The sequence below is a fragment of the Colossoma macropomum genome, unplaced genomic scaffold (assembly GCF_904425465.1).
Source record: "Colossoma macropomum unplaced genomic scaffold, Colossoma_macropomum, whole genome shotgun sequence".
Lineage (NCBI taxonomy): Eukaryota > Metazoa > Chordata > Actinopteri > Characiformes > Serrasalmidae > Colossoma > Colossoma macropomum.
Window position 1 is genome coordinate 5715089 of NW_023494791.1, and position 23716 is coordinate 5738804.

The 23716-nt window shown below is 40.3% G+C and overlaps 1 protein-coding gene across 1 annotated transcript in view; it reads left to right on the forward strand.

Annotated features, from left to right (window-relative positions):
* The first annotated feature begins 626 nt into the window (after positions 1-626).
* LOC118810153 (CUB and sushi domain-containing protein 1-like) overlaps positions 627-23716 on the forward strand; it is a 597007-nt gene continuing 573917 nt past the window's right edge. The window contains 1 exon segment of the mRNA XM_036573713.1: positions 627-727. Within this exon segment, the coding sequence (XP_036429606.1) occupies positions 637-727 (91 nt within the window). The 5' untranslated portion in view covers positions 627-636.

Sequence of the window (23716 nt, forward strand, 5' to 3'; positions counted from 1 at the left end):
GCGTGCTTGATTTTGCAAAAAGAAATGAGAGATTGAACTAAAATGAATGTAAAGATGGGTAAAACAATCTCTACACCTTTTTACGATCACATTCACGTCTTTTTTCTCTCCTCTGCCCCCGCAGCCCACCTTCTTATCTCTTTTTGTTGTCGTCGTCCCCCCCCCCGACCCCTTTCATCGTTGCCAGCTCACAGCGCTAATGTTGTAAGCCTGCTGTAGACGTTTGGTCAGGTACGCGCGAGCGGAGCAGCAGCGCGCGCGCCGTTGAGGGGAGGGAGGGCTGCTATACGTTCTCTCTCTCTCCTCTCTCTCTTTTTTTCCCCTGCATCGCACCGCGATGGTTGAGTCCAGCGCACTGCCTCGGCTCCCCCTGCTCTCTCCAGCCCATTCCGCTCCCGCCACCGCACCGCTCCGGCGCTCCGCTCCGTCTCAGCAGCTCCCTCTGCGGCTCCTCCTGGGTGATATGAGCGCGAACGCAGGCAAGCCCCTGCACCACGGGCTGCGCCACGACTCCTCGCCAAAGCTGGATCTCTATGCCTTACTGTGATCGCTGAAGAAGAAATCGGCACAGAGCGAGGAGGGCTGGTTTGGGGAGGGAGGAGGAGGAGGTGGAGGAGGAGGAGGGGAGGGGGGGCAATGCTGCGTGGAATAACAGCGGACATGCCTGCCATGGGGACATTCAAGCACATCCTGCTGCTTTTCGCAGGTCTGATCACCGCAGCGAACGGTGAGTTTCCAAAGTGCTTCTCTCTTTTTGCGGTGTTGGTTTTGTTTTGGCGTCAGCGCAATCGGCCTGGAAGAGCGACTGACTTCTTCGTCAGGTGTGCGCCCCCCCCCCTTACCCCTCATCACCCCTCATCCATTCCCACCAGAGGAGCAAACGCTGTGCGCTGATGCTTCATGGCTTTTTTGTGGTGGAGCTACTTCACAACAACTTGCTGTTGCTGTTGCAGTGTATAAGTTGCGATTGCGCCCGTTGTAAGCTGGCGCAAACGGATTGGAGCACCTGCTAGGCTTGCTGTCTGTTATTGAACGTAGGCTGAGACGTGGGGGGAAAAAATCCCCCCTAACTTCAATCCGAATGGGTGACTCATGAGCTTGTCAGTAAGGAGAAATGGCAAAATTTAGAATAAGGCTGCGTGGAAAGAGCCTACGTGTGCGCCTGGAGTGGCAAAATGGGAAAAGAATGGAAAGATAAAGCATCCAAGGGGATTTTAGTGCATTTTTTCTTATCTATTGAGGGAGAGAACTGGGGGACATATGGGGGGAAAAAAGTTAGGCCCAGCCTAATGGGCAGACACAGTGTGAGATAAACTTTTGTAGAGCACGGTGAGCCAATAAAGCCCAACGCAGCAGGGCCCAAACAGGCGTCCAGCCTCTTCTATTAACTTAGTCTGTTTGACATTGAGTAATCATCACGACTTGTTGACTGAGCCTTCGCCAGGCTGGTGCCTCCTTCACCACGACGCTGATTTATTTAACCTCACTCTATAAGACCATGATGACGGTGAGGGTGCAGCAGGATGGCGTGGAAGCCTCCATATCTGATCTCTAAGCCTTCATGGTTGAGCAGATTGAGGAGAGAACTTGCTTTTCAGCTGCTCTGACCAACCTTGGAGACCATTCATGACCGCAGCCATGCTGTCCAGCTCTACCTCTTTATTGGCGTTCCTAATCTGGAGATCCTAATCCAGTTCCTGGAGATCTACCACCCTCCAGAGTTTAGCTCCAACCCTAATCTAACACACCTGATCCAGTTAATGAAGGTCTTCAGGGGCGTCAGGTGTGTTGGATCTGAGCTCTCCAGGGTGGTAGATCTCCAAGAGCAGGACCCCTGTCCGTCACGTCCGGCCTGTTTGACGCGCTCTAGCTCCGTGCATGCGCTCACCGGCCGTCTGGACGCTTGATGTAAATTCGAATGTGTCCCCAAACGAGCCCACGTGCCCAGGTCAGCCCCCCGCGAACGCTCGTTAGGAGACAGTGGGAGGAAAACGGCGACGCAGTGCAAAGTGAGTGGAGTCAGATGATGCGCGCTCTCCACCTTAACCTCCATTCATCTCACAGCCAGTCTCATTTATTTATTTAACGAGCACCTTTTACCTTCTCTGACCGGTCCGTGAGCTGGCTGTGTGGTCCTCCTCGCGCTGTTCCAGAGGAGTCGGTGATGCTCGGGCCGCTGTTTTTCAAGCTGGAGAAAGAATCATTAGTTTTGTCATCAGAGTTAATGGCAGTGACGGGAGCTGGTCTTTGTTCAAAGGCATGCGGGGAATTTTGGGGGACAGACAATTAATCTGAATTTATCAGGCATGAGGTTGCGAATAAAAAAGGCAGTGCAATCTGAGGATCGATCCAGCACCCCTGAAGGGGAATTCCACCGATTTTTCAAAATTGCTGCATAACTCAATCGTTGGGATGTAAACAGAGTCATTCAGAGTGGTTTGATGTGAAATGGTTGTTTGTAGAGACTCAGATGTCTTTACAGTGGTGGTGATAGGAACCAGGGGTCACCATGACTACAACACAAATATAGACATTTTATTTACTGTCCAAAACTACCAGTGAACCTACAACTGTCTTTTGAGTTTGTATATGTAATGTGTGTCTATATATATATATATATATTAGTTGCCCTGCGATGGACTGGCGACCTGTCCAGGGTGTATACTGCCTTCCGTCCAATGATAGCTGGGATAGTCTCCAGCACTCCACCGCGACCCAGAAGGATAAGCGGTTTAGATGATGTGTGTGCGTGTGTGTGTGTGTGTGTGTGTGTGTATGTATATGTATATAGTTCCCATCACCACCACTGTGAACAATTCAGACGCTATAAGTTTCTCTAGAATGGAGCATTTCACACCAAACCACTCTGAACGGCTTTGTTTACAGCTGAACCATTAAATTATGAAGAATTATGAAATTTTGAAAAATAATTGGAATTCCACTTTTAAAAAGGAGTTCTTTAGTAAAGGCAGTGGTTACATATAGAACAACAAACTCCTAAAGAGCTGCTTGTATGCATTCTACACTCTTTGCATCAAATGGTTCTTATATAGCACCAAAAGAAAAGATTCTGTGACTTGAGTGCTTTCTTGGTGTTGTATTTTGTACAGTGTTTTTTAAAGAGCCATACACAACAGGCTTTCTGTCAGAGAGGGGAGTAATTTGACCATACACCCTTAAAATTGTTTCTTCAAGGTTTCTTTAGTAAAGGCAGTGGCTATATTTAGAACAGCGAATACTCAAAGAATGCATTGTACACTTTTTTGCAAAAAAGCGTTCTAAAACAAGAGGTTTTATGATCTGTAACAATAGCAGAGTGCTTTTTGGTGCAATGTTTAAAAAATACTTTCTTTAAAGAACCAACTAGAGCAGTTTTTTATCATAGAGAAGAACCGTTTAACCATGTTCATTTTTGCATTCAAATGGTTTGAGTGTTTGTGGTTCTGTATACAGTCATTGCCGTCACTAAAGAACCCTTGAAGAACTATTTTTAAGAGTGTATGTCTAAGTGGTTCTATGATGGAAAACCTGTGGTATATGTTTTCTTTAAACTGTCTAAAATGGCTCTAGGTAGCACCAAGGAGGGTTCTGTTTATAGAACCTTCATACTACAGAGTACCCATTTTGCCAGGAGTATAGTTTATCTGTGAAGGAGAAAGCTTCATAAGATTATCGAAGAACATATCACCACTGTCCAAAAAAAAAACTAATAATAATCACGTATCTCCAAAGTGGAAGCTCTACAGTAGAAGGCAAAAACGCTCTTAACTTCTAATGTACGTTACTGTAAAGAGATTGAATTTCTGAACATTTCTGTTGGTCTATTCGTGACATTTTCACAGACTGTAAAGGGCAGCTGTGTTCAAATAACGTGGAAAAAGAAAAATTGAAAACAATTGAAATACATGTGTTTTGTAATGGACAGTAATGATATGAGGCATTTCATCCCTATTTATGAGAAAGTAGTGCTGTATGATGCAAAGATGACCATTGCTGAGGTGTAACGAGCAGATTCGTTCTCTTAATCATGCTTCCGCATCAAACATGAGTGAAAAACTGTAGCACATCAACATTCAATGGACAGTGAAACAGCTCGATGCTAGCTTTATGTTACCCTGCACGTTTTTGCTCTTGCCAGTATGTACAATCACTCAGACTGTCAAGACTGAAAAACCGTCACTGCCAGTGGTCAGCAACAGTGTTTGATACAATCTTCTCAAGCATGAAAGGGACGCAGGCCCAATTTAACAACGTTACCCACTCGCTATAAGATGCCTGCTTGATGGCCCAAGGCAGATCCACAGTGACAATTAGATGACATTGAGTTGTTGCCAAACTGCAAGACATTCTGAATGTGTCCGACCTCAAGCCCCGCATGCAAATGTGACATTCGAGGTCTTGAGGGAAAAGAGATTGAGCAGAGGCCTTTCAAGGCCCCGTATATTAAAACGCAAAGGCCCATGTTGACTCAAGCCGCCTAATTGAGTTGAAATGTCGCTTTGTTGATTAATATATGTTAATTTCTCTCATGCACGTAATATTGATATACTGTTTAAAAGTATTTTACAGCTGGGATATTATTCAGAAGTTGAATGATTGGGCAGTGAAGAGATTTAATACGTTATTCTTATGAAAAATAAAGCCTCCACTTACATAAACAAACACGCAAACCTGCATGTTGGCCAACGTTGTGAGGCAGCTAAAAAGAGGCCTGTCAAATAATTAAAATGCTGATCCTGTATAAACATGCCACATCACTAGAATGAAGTTGATTAGTCTGGCAGATGCAAAGTTAGGAGCCAAAAACATCAATTATTTACTGGACAGCTGGCTCCGATGTGGCAGAGGAACCTTTTATTTTAAGTCAGTGACAGCTCTTCCCTCACCTCAAAATGTCCTGCCTGCGCTGGTGTTTATTTCTTTGTTTGCATCGTTTTTCTTTCTCCTTTCTTCCACTGATTGTTGTGTGGTCATCACTTCTGAGGCGTCTGGGTTCCGGACAGAATGGCCGATTTAAAGTACGCATGTAGGGGACTCTGTCATACATATATAACCGATTAAAGCATTTGCATTTCAAAGCAGACCCAGTCAGCAGAAACGGTGTTGCCTTTTTCATCTATTAATGTGATTTTAAGGTTATGGAGATCAGCAGCAGAAAAGGAGAAGGCCTAAATGGCTTGCAATTCAGAAAAATATGCATTTTAATTAGGCCTCAGGTTGGCACTGTTTTGGGCTCATTTGAACAAGGTTTCTTGTTTCTTGTTGCTTTTTTGTTCATTTTTTCATTATGTCTGATGTTCTGGCACAGACGAAGCCACCGATGACACTAAGCTGATAGATTTGAGACTAAATTTGGTCAGGCATTTTGTGAAGAGGGGGAAAAAGTGGCGCCAAAGCATGGGAAAAAAAGGAAAGGTGTGAAAAATGCGCTTGTATTATATTGAGTCAAGAGACTTCAAGGATTTTCTTTCTGAAGAGGCACTTTATATGCACTCTAAGTCTGGCCATTGTTCCATTTAACTGCACAGTTTCAACTTTTCCCTTCATGCCTTTCTTTCCCACCTCTCATACAAATAACGTCCTGATTCTGAAGGTAAGTTGGTGCAGAGAGACATGTTGGCGGAGCTTTAGTGATACCTAAACCTGGACTCAATATCAAACTCGTCCAAAAATGAAAAGTATCAGGTGCTTCAGAAAAACACAGAGAAAGCCGTGGCGAAGGGTGTTTATGTAGTGAATTATCGTAAAGCTGCACTATTCAGGTTTTGGGGATTTGGAGATCTCTCTGGTGGAAATGTGTAATTGCATGCAAAATGTGGAAGAACATATTGTAACACAGGTTGTGCTTCAGACCCCTTCCCTGAGTGGATGAATCTGATGACTGAAAGAGAATTCAAAGAGAACTCAGTCAAAACTTGGTGAAGGGCGCATCTTCTGAGGATGTGAGTGAATTATATACTATTGTCATCATATCTTCATCATTTGAACACTACAGTTGTCCTTTGCACTGTGTGGAAATTCCATGATGAATGGACCAATAGAAATGCTCCAGAGTGACTAGGAATAACATTTCCTTGTAATAAATAGCATTAAAATTTAAGAGATTTTTTTTGCCAGTCCTGTAAAGTTACTGTTTTGGAGATACATGTTTAGTTCTTTGGATGGTGATGATATCATAGAGATTTAGTGAGAGGTCTGTACTGCTATGTAAGAGGAAAGTATAGAATGACCAAAGCCAGAGAGAATTCAAAGAGAACTCAGTCAAAATTTGGTGAAGAGTGCATCTTTTGAGGATGTGAGTGAATTATATACTATTGTCATCATATCTTCATCAGTATAATGTTGATTCTGCATTTGAGACCTAAACATTTCCATTTACAGCATTTAGCAGACGCTCTTATCCAGAGCGACTTACAAAAAGTGCTTTGTCTATCTAGAGAAAGTATCTTTGCTAGTTACGAATAGTTTAGAGAGAAAGCTCGTTCTGAGCTCAGATACTGCTAGAAACAGATACCCAGAGAAAAAAGAACAGAATTAAACACAGCACAGTGCAATACATTTCATTGAGTGCATTACAATACATTACAATTAATACTTAACTCAGTGCTCATTTAAGTGCTGCATAAAGAGACGTGTTTTCAGTCTGCGTTTGAAAACCGTGAGAGACTCTGCTGTTTGAACAGCTAGTGGGAGTTGGTTCCACCACCTGGTTGCCAGGACATAGAAAAGTCTTGATGCTTGTCTTCTACGCATTATGAAGGATGGCGGGTCAAGCCATCTGTACTTGAAGCTCAAAGGGCTCAAAGTACAGTTTGAGTTTTGACCATTGGCATCAGGTAGGGAGGGGCTGACCTTCTTTCTGAGCCTGTGCATGTGATGTTAATACATAAAGATGTATGACATGGCCTGAAGAAGGAATTAAATCTGCAAAATCCAATGCCGCTGACTTTTAAATGACCATTTCAGGCTTTACAGGGTGAATCGCAGCAGCGCACACAATATTTTAGCCTGTTTTTATTCTCCTGACTCAGTAACGTTACTTCTTTCAATTCTAACAAAAATCTTACATGGTGCAGCTTTACAAATGGTGAAACTCAGTATCGCAGGTGCGCTTATTGTCAAAGAGTCTGGACATACGGATGGCCAGGGAAGAGGCGGACATGAGTTCTGCAGTCGACAGCAGCATCAGCTTGCCCATACAATCTCACTCAAATTGTGTAGCTCACTCGAGAGTTTACAGAACAGCAATTCAGGACAGCAGTCCCAGTCCAATATCTAGTGAATGGCTGAAGGCTAAACTGAGGACAGCATTTCTCAGCTGCCACCTTTGTTGACAACATTTAGTTCGACAGTGTTCGCGCCGAGATAGCGATAATCCGTGCTTAATAGACACGTTGTTTTGCATTTAATTTACCTTTACAATGGCCTGTAGTGAGACTGATTATAGTGAAGGCAGAGGAAAGCAAAAATGTTGCACTTTGTAGCAGCTTTGTGGAGGCAACAACTCCCCCACGCTCACTGCATCTGGTGAATCAGCATGGCGAGTTTAGACATGTTGCTATGGTTTTTACTGTTGATAGCCACACTCGTTAAAGTAAAGGTTCCTGAATGGTACTTGGCTTAGGTAAAACTATTAAATGGTAAAGAATCTTTACATTCTTTTAAAAAAAATCTTCTTGCACATCTCATGTGTGAAAGTAGTTCTTCCATTGAAAGGATGTTAAGGCAACCAAAAGGAGGTTCCTCTATGGTTCCGCTCCAAAGAACACTATATGACACCTTTATTTTTAAGAATGTGAGAAGAAGACCTTTGATATACAGCGCTAGATTGACAAATGCTCTGGCTTGGTATGTTTATCATCATCATTATCATACTATATCAGTGGTCAAAAAGGGAAAAGGCAAAGAAAAAGATTTAAGACGAACATCAATAATTTGGAGTCGATTTGCATTTATAATCACTCCTGCTGGTTTCCTGATACGTTTAATCTGCAACAAGAAACTGTCAAACACTAAAAATCATAAGAAGCTGGCAAATGAGAAGGAATGAGAATTTTCCCGTTCCACCTTAAATGATGACTATAGCTGAGCTAAAGTTTAAAGCAGAGCAAAATTAGTCTGCGTTTTTGTTTATATTTTTAGTCTATACCAGCACATTAGCACATACTGAGACATATTTACACCCAAGATGGTAAAATAGACATAAAATTGTGGTTTGATTTTTTGCTAAAAGGACAAAATGGCTCTTCTTAACATTTGGGTTGCTGACCCCTGTACTATATTATTGTCCATGTATCTACATTTTTTTCAATTCTTTTATTTTTCTACATCATTTGAACACTGCAGTTGTCCTTTGCACTGTGTGGAAATTCCATGATGAATGGACCAATAGAAATGCTCCAAAATGACTAGGAATAACATTTCCTTGTAATAAATAGCATTAAAATTTAAGAAAAATTTTGCCAGTCCTGTAAAGTTACTGTTTTGGAGACACATGTTTAGTTCTTTGGACTGTGATGATATACAGATTTAATGAGAGGTCTGTACTGCTATATAAGAGGAAAGTATAGAATGAACAAAGCCATACATAGAATACTACTGTTATTTAAAATGAATTCATTAATTGAACGCTTTATTTATTTTTACACCATTTGAAACTGATGGCTACGTTTTATACTGTGTGAACATTTCATGATGAGTAGACCAATAGAAGTACTTCAGCATTACTTGGAATAAAACCTCTTTACATTAACTTACAAAAAATTAAGAACATGTTCACCTCTTCCTGTAAAGTTGTTATTTTGAAAAAACATATTTTTTCTTTTTTGGACAGTGATATCACACAGACTTAACGACAAGTCTCTACTTGTATGTATGAAAGTATAGAGCCCAAACCCAGGGCTTGTGGGCCAGATCAGGCCCACGACACAATCCTATGCAAAAGTATTTTAATTTTCTGTTAATATTAGCCTGTTTCACAATGCGCTGCACTACAATCCCCAGCATGCACTGCAATGTAATGTGCGCTCTAACGACAATGTATTGGACAGTGGTCACACCTCAATTCTACACAGTTATGTGCAATTCCACACCAGTTGTATCACCAAACGTACTAACTGCATTTCAGCTGCAGTTCAACCAGTGTGAGCACCTAACGTCAGCACAGCAGCTCAGAAATTGAGTCTGAGTATTAATGAATTTGCAGCATAGAAAGGATGCCAAGTGTCTAGTTCAGGCAAATAGATAGGTTTAGAAGACCTACTTCCTGGGGACATTTAAATTTGGAATATTTGAAGTGCCCATGTAATATTTCAAGGTCTACTCAGAGCCGGTTTATGAGGAGCTTGGCCACTTCCTTTCCCCCCCATTATATCAAAAACAGGACAACTAAACAGCAGAGGGCGCCCGCGAGTGAGTCCTCAATGAAAGGGAGTGAATGGAGCTCAACGACTAAAAACTAAACAGTTAAAATAGTTTCTAATCTCTCGCCCAGAACGTTTCTTTAATTTTAGATTTGGATTTCACTAAAAAAACAAAGAAATCTCACCTGTATGTTTCCTTTTTTCTACAGCAACAGGTTTTTTGGGCAGCAGGAGGCGGGCTTTACTGCTAGAGCGTGATGACTGATTGGCGAGCGGAGCAGCTCATTGGCTGTTCGCGCTCACTGACGTCATGAACGTACATGAGGCGCTGTTTTAAACTCCTATAACTCGAGTTTAAAAGCTCTTAAAAACATAACATGTTAAAATGTTTTATGCTGTTCTGTGTTCAGGAAATGAATGAATTCTTTTACATTAAAAATGTTTCAGCATTTATAAACTATGATTTTGCTCAAATTGCTCCATATCAACCCATTCTTTTTGGACTCACTCAGGAGCGCCCTCTAGCGTTTGAGAAAACCGGAAGACATTGCAGAGTGGGAATTCTCCTCTCTGGTCTACTACAAGTTTCTGTATTTTACTGCTGAAGTTTTTGCGTATTTTGAATAAACAATGGCCAGATTAGGTCATGGCACATTAATTAAAAATGAAATAAATTCGTTGAGATTTTTTAATATGGCCCCTTTAGTGGTTGAGTTTGACACCCCTGGTATAGGTTACACATAGCATCGCACTGTTTTTTATTTATTCATTTGTTTTTCACCATTACAGCTACCTTTGACATTGTGTGAATGTTTCATGATGAATGGTCCAATAGCAGTGCTCCAAAATGATATGGAGTTAAAAGCTGTTACATTAACGTAAAGTGCTGTTCTTCCTTCTCCTGTAAAGTTCTGAAGTTATCTCAAGACAGTGACTTGTGCATTCTCTTGTGCATTCACTGAATATAAATATAAAATGCATCACAACAAACAAGCGCCTGGCTGACTATAACTATTACAGTAATTCCCTTAAAACAAGGAATTAAATGTGGCCGTGTTCTGAATTACATACCCAATTAACTACCCATTAACATTGTTACTCATTCATGAACCAATTAATATTTCAACCACGCCAGTTAGATGCAAAGTTCAAGTTCACACCAGCTGTGATGTGACTGAGCGATCACGTGATGCTGATCTGACGCGCTGCTTTGCTGGTCCATCAACACAGCGACAAAATATGAAACTAACTTGAACATCTAGTTCAATATTGGCTAAGTGAGTGGGAGGAGAGCTTTTAAATCTTCCTCTCTCTCGTCACGGCATTTCCCCAAACACTCCCACAATATCCAGTAGCTGGAGGGTTGGAAGAGTTTGAAAAATTAGTTAATTTTATTTAAAAATGCCATCAGCTCCGACTAAAAAACATGAGGGAAACATGATAGAGTAGAGTGCTGGAGCCATAGGCTAGCTGCGCACTACTGAGGCAGTCTGCTTTGGGAGAAAATGATGAGTTTATAGACTGTATCACAGGGCCAAGAAATTTCTGACAGAACAAACACCCATTTTTGAACCAGTGAGCTGGGACTATGCATGCGCTGAAAAGAGAAAAAATGGTCCAAATTGCTTTTTTTGCTGCGTATTCGTCATTCAGATACATGTGCTGTGGCAAATTGTTGACTGGATTTCATGTGAAGATGATACCGTCTTCGTGAGAGCAGAGCAACTTTACTTTAATGCTTCTTGCGCCCGAACACAGAGAAATAATTCATTTCACCAAATGGTTTGTGTTTCTTGCTCACATCTGTTTTGAATGTAGGCCTAGAAAAGTCTGTGGTGCTCACAATGATAGCTTCTTCAAATAACAACACATAGAAGCAGGCTCACGGCTATTGAAATGTGAATTCTTCCTGAAAAGTGATTGCCCTGGATGTTACAATTGACCACAACTGGCAGTGTAGAAAGGGAACCAAAAGGAAGCTTCTACTGTTCAGCTTGATCTTATGCACTAACTGAGATTTCCTCTGAATGAGTTCAACTGGCACCTTTGAAATGAACAGGGAGTGTCAGCGCTCCAAATTTAGACTACTGTGTAAGTTTTTTGGTGCTGCTGTTTCTGCTGTAGTCAGTCAGTACAAATATCAATATCACTATTATCATTTCAGTCGGAGCTGGAGGTCATGTAGGCAACTAGCCAGTGCTTGGAAACAGAAGTAGCATTATGTTTGATGCAATGCAGTGCGTTTTGGCCCAGTGGTGTTCAAGAAATGCCAAGAACTTCCTCTTTACTGCAGATAAGTCATCTTGATCCAAACCCAAATGGGTTTTGGAATATGTTTTGGGGATAGGCCTTTCATCAATATGAAATTTTAGCTGACGATTAACTGCATTATAAAAATATATCTGAATTGTCTTGAAGTAAATTTTGTTTTGTTCATTGTACGCGGCTATTAAAGAACATGTTTAAAGTAGCCACTGAAAGGGAAACAGCTGGGGCTTGAATAAACAAACATTACTCACTGCAAGGGTGTTTTAGCAATAAATCTGAAGTTTGAATTTGATTTATTTATTTTTGAATAAGTTTTAATTGTACGGCTCGCTTCACAGTGCAGTGAACAACAATGAAAAATACATGTAATAGCAGCTGAGTATCTTTTCTGTCTTTCTTTATTTTTATACTGAATAAAACAATCAAAGGCAACAGGGTTTTGTTCCTTTCAACCCCCAATAAAAAAAATATTTTATTTTTATGTATTTGCTTCAGCCTCAACTGAAAATGCATTCAACTGACATTCTGTTTGTTGTGATGTCAGGAAAGATCTGTGAAAGCCAACAACTGTGGAAAATAATTATGGTCACCAAATGTGGTGCTGATGTAATACGTGACTATTATTTATTTGGGAGATATCATGACATGAATATTTTGATTTGCTTATGATATTGTATTAATTTCATGAAAAAAAAGAAAAAAAAAATACTTTACTTTTAATGTAAGTCAATGGAACCAGACTTTTTTCCAAAGAATTTTGGGACATTTCTTTTGGTCCATTCATCATGAAATGTACACTCAATGTAAAAAGCAACAGGCATTTTCAAATTATGCCAAAAACTGAAAAACAATATACACATACACTGATCAGCCATAACGTTATGACCACCTCCTTGTTTCTACGCTCATTGTCTATTTTATCAGCTCCACAACACAAACTGTGCATCAGCAGATGAGCTGTCGTCGCTGACTCTGACTACATCTACAAGGTGGACTGACAAGGTAGGAGTGTCTAATAGAGTGGACAGTGAGTGGACACAGTGTTTAAAAACTCCAGCAGCACTGCTGTGTCTGATCCACTCGTACCATCACAACACACACTAACACACCACCACCACGTCAGTGTTACTGTAGTGCTGAGAATGATCCACCACCCAAATAGTACCTGCTCTGTGAGGGTCCATGGGGGTCCTGACCACTGAAGAACAGGGTAAAAGGGGGCTAACAAAGTATGCAGAGAAACAGATGGACTACAGTCTGTAACTGTAGAACTACAAAGTGCTCCTATATAGTAAGTGGAGCTGATAAAATGGACAATGTGCATAAAAACAAGGAGGTGGTCATAAATGTTATGCCTGATCGTTGTAGATTTATATATGGATTGATTCCATCAACATTTATCGGTAATATATTAATAGTTTAATTTTAGGCTGATACCATAGAATTTCCAGATAGAGCCCAGATAAAATGCTTAGTTTATTCCTTTGCACCAAAAGGGTCACTATGGATCTGAAAAACATCCTTTTGATAAATTTATATTGCATTGGCTTTTAAAACAAGCATATAAAGCAACAATAACTCCAGCTAACAAAGGACCATGTCGCTAATTGTTCCAAAATTGGTTCATATAAACCATTATGAATCACCTTCTTTGTTTACTTTCCATTTTTCACTTTTTTTAGTCACTTGCTGAGTATTTCATTTATATTTGGTATTGTATGTGCGATACCATGTGATTTGAATTGCCTGTATGTGGAAGTCATGCTCATTTATGATTTATAACTTTGTTTATTAACATGCTGTGTGGTATGAACTGCTGTAAACCTAATGCATTTTATATTACTCCATGTGTCAGAGTATCAGGTTGCAATTGTGTCCAAGGCTTGGTATCTAATATAGAGCACCATATTGTTGCTCTAATATTGAAGACAAATAAAATATATGGAAAAAAATGTTTGTGCATATGTGTGTAATATGTATGCAAACCGTGCTGAGCTGATTCTGTGATGGAGAAAAACGTCATGTCATTTGGAGACACTGAGAGGGGATAAGGACGTGTAATTATCTCCGAAGACATCACACGGGCATTTTAATTTGGCGTGTCTTACGTTTGTCAGTCACAGAGGCTCTGCTGATCTAGACGGGACTTGTTCTCTCTCTCTCTCTCTGCCACTCACTCACCTATTCTCTCTCACTCGCATGGTCCGAGTTCAAGTGTCTGCACAGGCTTGGCTGATCCGTCTGAAAAGATCGTGGGAATCCAGAACTGCAGAGAGCTGCAGTCTCGGACAATAGGATGAAATACGCCGTCCATTGTACACATAGCAAAGATACACTGAGAGTAATTGATGCTGTAGATCTGAAGGCAGAGAGACTCAAAGGAAAAGCTTCAGGAAACTCTTATATAACGCTTCAAGTAAATGCCAGCAAACTGATCAAAATCCTCAAAAGGGCAAAAGATACCCAAAAATAGGAGCTAGCAACAGCTCGCCATCTGACATTTACCTTTTTGGGGTGAATTTGGTGGACAATTGCCTTATGTGTTGTTCCAAACCTGTTGTAGATGCATTTGCTGTCAGATGTGTTTACTAAGTATGTTTGAACCTCTGTAGTTCTGTGGGGTTCAGCCTAAGAAGCTTGTCGAGGCCTTGCAGCTGCAGATACTGCTCTCCTGTTGGGGTACAGCAAGCCCTGCTGGTGACATCCTTCTTAGTAAAAATAATGTGTGACCATGGCTCAGTAAGGTGTGTGGATGAGATAAATTATAGCCACAAGAATGAAATAATTAAGTGGTAGCCACGACTTAGTTTGCAGTTCAGGTTGCAATTGTATAGGCCTTTGTATATGCCTTACTAAGTTGTGGCCATGACTTAATTATCTTATTCTCACACCTTATTAAGCCATTACTAAGTTTGCCATCAGTTGGCAAATATATAGTTAGCCACGAGTATCTTGTTCCCACATCTTACCAAGTCATGGACACTATTCAATTATCTCATTCTCATGGCTGTGACTTGGTTATCTCATTCTTTTGCTTTACTAAGCCATGGCCACAATGTAGTTATCTCATTTCCAGGCTTTATTACGTCCCTGCCACAACTTAATTATCTTGTTCCCGTGCCTTAGTAAGTTGTGGCCACTACTTAACCACTTAAATGGCCAAGGCCCTCCGGTAGGCCCAAGTTTAAATTCAAAAACTTCTATAATCTAAGAATAGCTTAGCTAGTTTGCATTGAAGTCCCTGTAGTTACTGAAAAATAAGCCTTAGTATGTAATAAGCCTGGGATTTTAAGGGCTAATTATCTCATTCTCATGGCTATGACTTAACTATCTTGTTCTCATGTCTTACTGAGTCTAGTTATCTCAATCTCATGGCTGTGACTTGGTTATCTCATTCTGGTACTTTATTGAGTCATGGTCACAATGTAATCATCTCATTTTCAGGCCTTTTTAAGTCCCATCCACAACTTCATTATCTTGTTCCCATGCCTTAGTAAGTTGTGGCCACTACTTAGTGATCTCATTCTTGTGGCTACAATTTAATTATCTTGTTCCCATGCCTTACTAAGTTGTGGCCACTACTTAACTCCTTAAATGGCCAGGCCCAAAGTATTATTGCACACTTCTATAATCTAAAAATAGCTCAGCCAGTTTGCATTGAAATCCCTGTAGTTACTGAATAATAAGCCTAAGTATGTAATAAGCCAAGGATTTTGAGGGGTAATTATCTCATTCTTGTGACTTCGACTTAACTGTCTTTTTCCCATGGCTTACTAAGTTATGGCCACATCCTGATTATCTCATTCCCATGCCTTAATAAGTTGAGGCCATGACTTGATTATCTCACTAAGTCATGGCCTCAATGTTATTATCTTATTCTCAGGCCTTACTAAGTACTAAGTAACTTAATTATCTTGTTCCCATGCCTTAGTACATTATGGCCTTAAGATAGGATATCAGTATCAGGGCTCTGTATAATTCTATAGATTTGTTAGCTGGCATTGTTGCGCAAAAAGGAACTAGGAAAATCATATGTACTGAGAAGCTATTGCACAGTATAGTTGTAGCATTAAACAATTGCATTTTTGCACAAGCATATTTTTTGGGTCTTGTTAACGCTGCTTTGCAAGATGTTCTACTCCACTGGACTTTGTGGTCACTCATTACATTTTGCGCCTTTCTTTAAAACAAGACACTGATGGTTGGTTTGAGTTTTAAACATAATCCCAGCAGCCTATACAGGACAAAATCATTACCCCCATTGCCTATTAGGCTGTTTGTGATGTTAGCCACTTTTAATTATTTGTGCAGCTATTCAGAGATCAGATTAGCAATCATTTGTAGCCGTACTGCTGAGGCTGGCCGTGATTGCTATTGATTTTGATCCTTTTTTTTAAATCTGTATAGTTGGACTGAAGCCTATTGATATTCACCAGCATGTGTTTAAGACACATGTCTGAAACTGACTCTTGCTTTCAACTTGTTCTGTTTATGAAGTTCTGCTTACATCGTAAATGACGTTAAGGCTTTTCCATCTAGATGTAAATTAGTCTAATCTGTTCTGTGGCTGAAAACGACTTTTTGTAACATAGCGGTTCCCATATGAGAACAAGTGTCTGAACACGGTGCGTTTCTGCCCCGATAAGGACTCTCATTTCAACCTGCCGTCTCCTCGCAGATCAGGTGGTAGATGAAACTCCGACTCAGGTATAAGCTCCTCAGGTGAATCTCACCTTGCGCAGGTTGTTTGTGAAGACGCAGAACTCGTCACATATCGATGCCGCCTGTACTCCATTCATCATTTCATGCATAAAAGTGTCTGACAGTGCGTCTTGTAGCAGTCCGTGTCGTTTGCCTGTCATTTCGGCTCCCCTAAGTAACAACTCTTATTTGCTTTCGCCAAGAAGCAATTGAGCATAAAGGGTACTTGTCAGCCATTGGCAGATTTGAAGACCCCCTGCTGTCAGACACCTACATCTATGATCTGTGAAAGAGTGCATGGCACATTTCTCCAGGGTATTGACTTAAATGATTTAAGCGAACGTTAAAATGTTATTACACGCCGAGAGAGAAGATTTTTATCTGTGCTAAACCAACTGGAAAGAGGAGGTGTGGCCAGAATGGTCAGCTAATCTTCAAAGTGCATAGTGTATCTCGCAGTATATCAAAGGTTCAGTCAAAAATGGACAACATCAAGGCCGTTTCTTGACATTTACAGGCCTTGAGTGACATCCTACTTGGAGGACCCCCACCCATAATCATATTATTTTCCACTCACATTGATTTTGATCTGGGAAAAAGTGTTTTAAATGCTGAGGCAAAGACAATAAAACATGAACAACTATATGCAGGAGAAATACAGTATATTAACCCCTTTCTGGAGGCCTACTAGTGGGACTTCCACAGGCAGGATGGAAAAAACTCAGATATTTTAATTAATATTATCAAATAAAACAGTTTAATTCAAAATATATTGAAAACTGTATTAAAATATTTAGAAAATTCTGATTTCATTAAAAATATTAACATTCCAGGAATTCATGGGCCTCAATCAGGCTGAGATTGCATTCTATGGGTACTGTGAAAAGCGGTTAAATTGCATACAGGATTGTGCAAATGTCAGAGTTCACCCCTTTACTTTAATTACTTATTTATTTTCCAGTCAAATTGCCATTAAGTTATTAATTTTTCACTGTGAGGGGAAAAAGCAGAAAACATACCTACCAGAAAATTACACTTACGCCACAACAGCTACTATTCTTTTCAGAGTTTTTCAAAGAAATCTGCAGGGTTTTTTTCCACACTTCCAAAGTTCTACCAGAAAAACTCAAGAGACGAACGTGAAGGAAGAAAAATATACTAATATAAAAATAAAATAATATTTAACAATTTGATAGATCCTGGGGGGGCAGTGTCCAGCACAGTTTGGTGATTTACCTCCTCATACACACCTGATTACACTTATCTGTTAACTGCCAGGTTTGATGGGAGTGTCTGAGTAGGGAAACCTTCAAACTGTGCTATACACCGGCCCTCCAGGATCAAAGTTGTGCACCCCTGGTCTAGATCGTTACAGATCCTGCCCTCTGGGCAACCAGATGGGGCTCAATTGGTCAGAGTAAAGAGTGACGTAGCACTGCAGTCTGCCTGGCAGAACCTGTGCTATAGCTTTCATTTCAGTCTTAGAAGTTGGTTGCACTTTCTGCTTCTAATGATCTGAGTAATCCCAATTATAGACTCATCAGTCCATAAAACCCTCCTCCACATCTCAGACTCTAGTGCAGATTTTTTCCTTTTTTGCCCGTCTCCTTTTCTCAGTGAGGCTTCTTAACATCTACACATCCTTTCAGACCCATAGCGCTGAGTCGTCTTCTCACAGTGGAAGGATGGACAGAAACACCTGTGGATGTTTTCAGATCTGAAGCAGCTTGATTTTCTCCTCTCTCTCAGAAATGAAAGCTTTAAGTGCTGTTTATCTGATGGGGGCAGTTTTGGGGTCTACCAGGTCTTCCAGGTGGCTGTTAGGAGTCACATTTTCTCTGTAGCTTATTGCAAACTCCTGTTTTTCTCACTTTGACTTGTTTAAGTGGATTATCTTCTGTCTAATCTCAGAAAATTCTCCTGTAGTCATTTGAGATGCTCCTGAGAAGGAAATATGTGAGGCAGCTGAGATGAGTTTACGTAGTTGTTTGTGTGAATGTTAGTGTCACTTTAAGGGGAAACATAAGGTCAGTTGGATCTTTGGGAGCAGCTTTTGTTGGGAGGACGCAGCTGTAACTGGCTGGGTTTAAAGTGGCAGGAGGTGCACAGAAGGTAGAGTGGACAAATTAAACAGTGAAAGATTTGATATTATATTTAGTTATTTGGGGTCTTTTGTATAATTGTCTGTTTAGTATATGTTTCCTGCTTATTTTCTGACACTGAAATATCTTGTCATTAAGGGCCTTTTTTACTGGAAATGAAGTGAAAGAAAGAGTGATGTCTGACTTTTGCACAGTCTGTATATGGAAACAAAATAAATAAAGTAACAAAATAAATAAATACTGAATGCTCACAGGCACCCTTAGTGGCCTGGGGGCCCTAAGCTACTGCTTATATGGTTTATAGCAAGAAATGGCCCTGCACAACATATAACAGTGTATTTCATTTTCATAGGGGTTTTCATTTTGAGTCCCCCACAGCCACAGGAGAAACACTCGTCTTAATATTGTAGTCTGTGGCCTTTTAGAAATGCGAAGGCCGTTTTGGTTTTCTTTATGTACATGTGACCGTGGGTTCCTCTCTCCTGCTGTACCCTGTGGGTAAAGTTTCAAAAACCAGTAACACATTATGGCGCATGGTAGAGTCCAAATGGCACTTTTGCAGCTTGTGAAGGACAGTGATCATATTTATTCCTCCATCTTCCACAATTTCCACTAATGCCTCTCACCAACCTCTTGACTTAAGTGTCAGTGGCCTTCATTCTTCATACTGGCAGCATCTGCACAGCGTTTGCATTGCATGAAGCCTCTGTGAAGAAGCGTTTGTTGCTGAAGTTGCTAAATTCTTTCAGCAGTATTTGCTGACGGTAAAGCTGCAGTGACAGAGCAGACTATTTCAGCTAAGCCATAAGTTCTCTCAGTGTGTGCTTAATCAGGAGCGTTTTGGATGATCTCTCTTGAGTTTATATTGTTTATGGCTGCGTGAGCCTCCATAGAAAGTTTAACAGTGTGAACAGCTACACTTTTAAAAATAGAGGTGCCAAAATGGGTTATTTGGAGTAATGAAATGGAAGAACCACCTCTGGTTCCCAGAGGAACATTTCTTTAAATAATCAGTGTTTGGGTAGAAGGAATCTTTTCAAACATTTCAATAGCTCCTACTAAATATACAGGTTCTATAACCATTAGAGATTTTTCCTAGAACCATACGTCCAAGCTAAGAACCATTTAGGTTTTTTGGAGTCATGCCATGGATGAACCACTTTTGGTTCCCTGAAGAACATTTCTTTAAATAATCACTAATGAGATGTTTGAGTATAAAGAACCTTTTTAAAGGTATCAAGAGCCTCTACCAAATACAGGTTCTATAACCATTAGAGATTTTTCCTAGAACCATACATCCAAGCTAAGGACCATTTAGGAACCTTTATATTTAGTAACTTGACAGTGGCCATACACTCTTAAAATGATGGTTCTTCAAGGGATCTTTAGTGAAGAAAATGGTTCTATATATAGAACCGTGAACACTCAGAGAACCCTTTGCGTGATTAAAGCGTTCTTCAGATTGATGGTGAATGTGCTGTAGATGGTTCTATTTAAAACCTTTTTGAAAAAAGTTCCATATAGCATCAACAATGGTTCTTCTATTGTTATAAGTTTGACATTGTCACAATAGAAGAACCCTTTTTGGTGCTATATGGAACCATTTTCAAAAAGGTTCTATATAGAACCATCTACGGCACATTCTCCATCGATCTGAAGAACCTATCATGATGCACAGAACTCTTAAATCATGCAAAAGGTTCTTTGAGTTTTCATGGTTCTATATAGAACCATTTTTTTGACAAAGAACCCTTGAAGAACCATCTATTTTAAGTGTATTGGTTTAAATTCAGAACCCTTTAACACAGATCATAAAATGAAATTTAAAACGTGATACTGGTTTAATGTCACAGCCTCCAAAAGCTGTTTTTCAGCACTTTGTTTGCAGCTGCTGTTCTGTCACGGAAATTGATGCAGTAGATGATGCTGGAGCTTCACAGCTTCACAGCTTCACTACAGATTTACTAGAGTCTTAGCAAATAGGGTTCTGTATAGTACCAAAAAAGTTCTATAATGTGTAACAGTAACAAACCCCTTTTTGATGCCATTTTTTCAAAGCGTTCATTAAAGAACCATATATAACACGTTCTCCATTATAGAGAAGAACCATTTTACCATGCAAAGAACCATTTATGGATTCATATGGTTCTTTGAGTGATCATGGTCCTATGCACATCCATTGCATTTACTAAAGAACCCTTGTAGAACCATTTTTATGGGTGAAGTACATGCTAAACCATATTCTTGAGCTTGTTGCTTCATTTTTGCACATTTTAAAGAATTAAGGTTGCAAAATGGAACCAAACAACTTTATTTGGAGTGATCGCATAAAAGAGCCACTTTTGGTTCAACATAGCCCAACATGGCTAGACGTGAATGTCTGGGCCAAAACATGAGACTTTTTTGGGCTAAATATGGATCAGAATGTAGACTTATTAGTCTAGGTGAGAACAAATTGAGTGTGAAAGTTCTAAACCAATTAATTGCCTGAAATGTATGGGGTGGTGATGTAATCATCAACATTTTCTGATGGACAACAAGAGAGTTACCAGTCCATGGATGAAACATATGTTAGCACGGATGAAAGTGCTCCAAAAACTCTCTTTTTTATGGGTGTAGCCAACCCAGCCAATGCTTAAACACAAATGCTGAATGCACAAATGTTAGTCAGGGAAGGTTCTATTTAAAGAATAGTGTCTTTGGGAAGAACTCTAGGATCACCCTGCTAAAGGAATATTGATTGACTAACTTAAAAGAAGAGAGGGCCATAAAAGTCACTTCCTCTCAGGTCAAGCCTACAGTCGCCTCCGTTTCCGGGCAATGCTCAGCGCACTACCAAAGTGGCATCAGTTTTCCCATTAGAGGGAGGAGCAGAGGTCATTTCAAATGGACCTTAGCAGACAAACAGTCCATCCATGTGGATAGATGGAGTCAGTTCATTCCATAAAGAATCTGAATTAGATCTAGACGCCACTGCAGGAAGGATGCATGACTCCAAAGTTTAAGATGACTTGGTACACAGCACTCTTAATAATACAGGTTCCTAAATGGTTCTTGGCTTGATTGGTATAGAACCTTTATTATGTGGACGTCCTTTAATCTTTAAAAAAGGTTCTTCATGCTCGCACATCTCATCACATCAAACTGAACCATCCATTGTAAGGTTGTCTATGGAACTACACATGCTTCCATACAAGAACCCCTTTCTGCACCTTGCAAGAGCTAATTCTGAGTCGAGTACAACAGAACTCCTGGGCACTTTAGATAAGTTTTCAAGCAGTAGAAAGACCTGGGATGACAGCAGAGTTTATCCAGTGCCTAGAGGTCCTGCAGAGCTTTCATGAGTGTTGAGTATTTAGATTAGTTTGCTCTGGAGCATTGTTTATTCCCATTGGCCTGATACCAAATTCATTAACCTCACTGAACAGTAATTTTGTATGTCCAGGGAACCTGGAGTAAGTGGTGTTCTTCGTCTAGGTCAAGTAATTATGTTTAGGTCACCTCTGTACGTTGACCGAAGAACATTTCTTCAACTAAACTTGCAAAGTATAAAATGTCACATAACCAAAGTTAGTCTGCCATCAGTAATTTGTTAGGCAGAGACTGTGTTACAGTCTATTTGGCATATTTGAGCTGCTAGACTGTTTAGCGGTATAGATAATGAAGTGTGCAGTTGACTGGGTTTTTCCAGGAGACATTCAAATATTGTATGCTGTGATACCACCCTTCCCCAGTGTGTGTTTTCCTTGCTAGCGCAGAATAAATTGCACTGGGGTCAGACCAATCCTCAGAGATATGCTTCTTTTGTTCTTCGCTGCTCTTCAGTGCTTGCTAAACAACATTCTTGAGCTTGTTGCTTCATTTTTACACTCTCAAAGAAAAAGGTGCAAAATGGAACCAGAAGGCATTATTTGGACTGATGCCATACACTCTCAGAAATAAAGGTACTAAACTGTCACTGGGGCAGTATCCCTCTTGTCACTTGGGTGGGACCCTCAAGGGTACATCTCAGTACCTTTAGTCAGGGAACATAACTGTATCATAATCCATTGAAACTATATTTCCTAAGATGTACTGACTCCACACACCCCGTCTCGTCTCCAGGCTTTTTATTTTATTGTTCTGTTTTAAAACATTTCAGTTATAAAAAGGAACAAATGTGTACTTTTCACCTGGAAAAACATATTTAAGATTCACAACTGGACATTGGAACATTTACATTGTTTGTACCTCGATGAATGAAAATGTACCTGCACAGCACCTTTATTTCTAACAGTCTAGAAGAGCCGCTTTTGGTTCAATATAGCCTGACAGGGCCAGACGTGATCTTGTACCTGAGTAACTAAGTAAATATTGGTGGGAATGTAGATATATTAGTTTGGGAGAGAACAAACTGAGTGTGAAAGTTCTAAACCAATCCAACACCTGAAGGCGGAACTCAAAGTATGGGGTGATGGAGCCCTCGTCAACATTTTCTGAGGGCAAGAAGAGCATCACTAGCCCATGGATGGCACATATATTAGCATGGATGACAGTGCTCCAAAAAAACTCTTACAATTAAGCATGTAGATGTGTCTTGTGTCTTGTGTTTGCAGTTAACATATTACATGCAGTACAAATAGACATTACCTTCTTCAAGGGAAAACAGTTGCATTAGTGACTTAACGATAGCATTTTACTAGTTAGCTTGTTTTACTATTGTGTTGTTTTGCTATTGATTGTATTCTGGGCATTAAAACAGCACAGACTAAATTTGCAGGTGGTTCTCCTTTAAAACCAAGAATAGCCAGTCGGTCTCTGCTTGATAATCTCCATTGCATTGCTATCACTACTAAACTGATGGCATAGCAACTTTTAGTTTATTACTGCTTCACCCAGAATGAAATAATTAATCCCACCAGAAAACAGCTTTTGCTGGGTCTGTTTGAGTTCTGCAACGACGGTGCATCCGCGCTAAGAAAAGAATAAGTCGGTATAGAACCAATTAATATCACACTGACACTCTTAATTTAGCTTGAATCTCGAAAATTATTTGCCTTGCTCGTGATAAATTGAATTTCCTGTAATGTAATCTGTTTAGGAAACACTCTCATTTCGCTGCAGCAGGCAGCACCTTGTGGACTGCCAGGGAGTCCCCGGACCCCGGTTTGAGAACCGCTGGTGTAATGGGCAATCCCACTGTGCCGTTGCACAGTTCAGTGCTTTGAAATTGTGTTTAAGAGAGCCCCGTATTTGATCAACAACTTGTTTTTCCTCATTTGATCTCGACTCCCTCATTCTTTC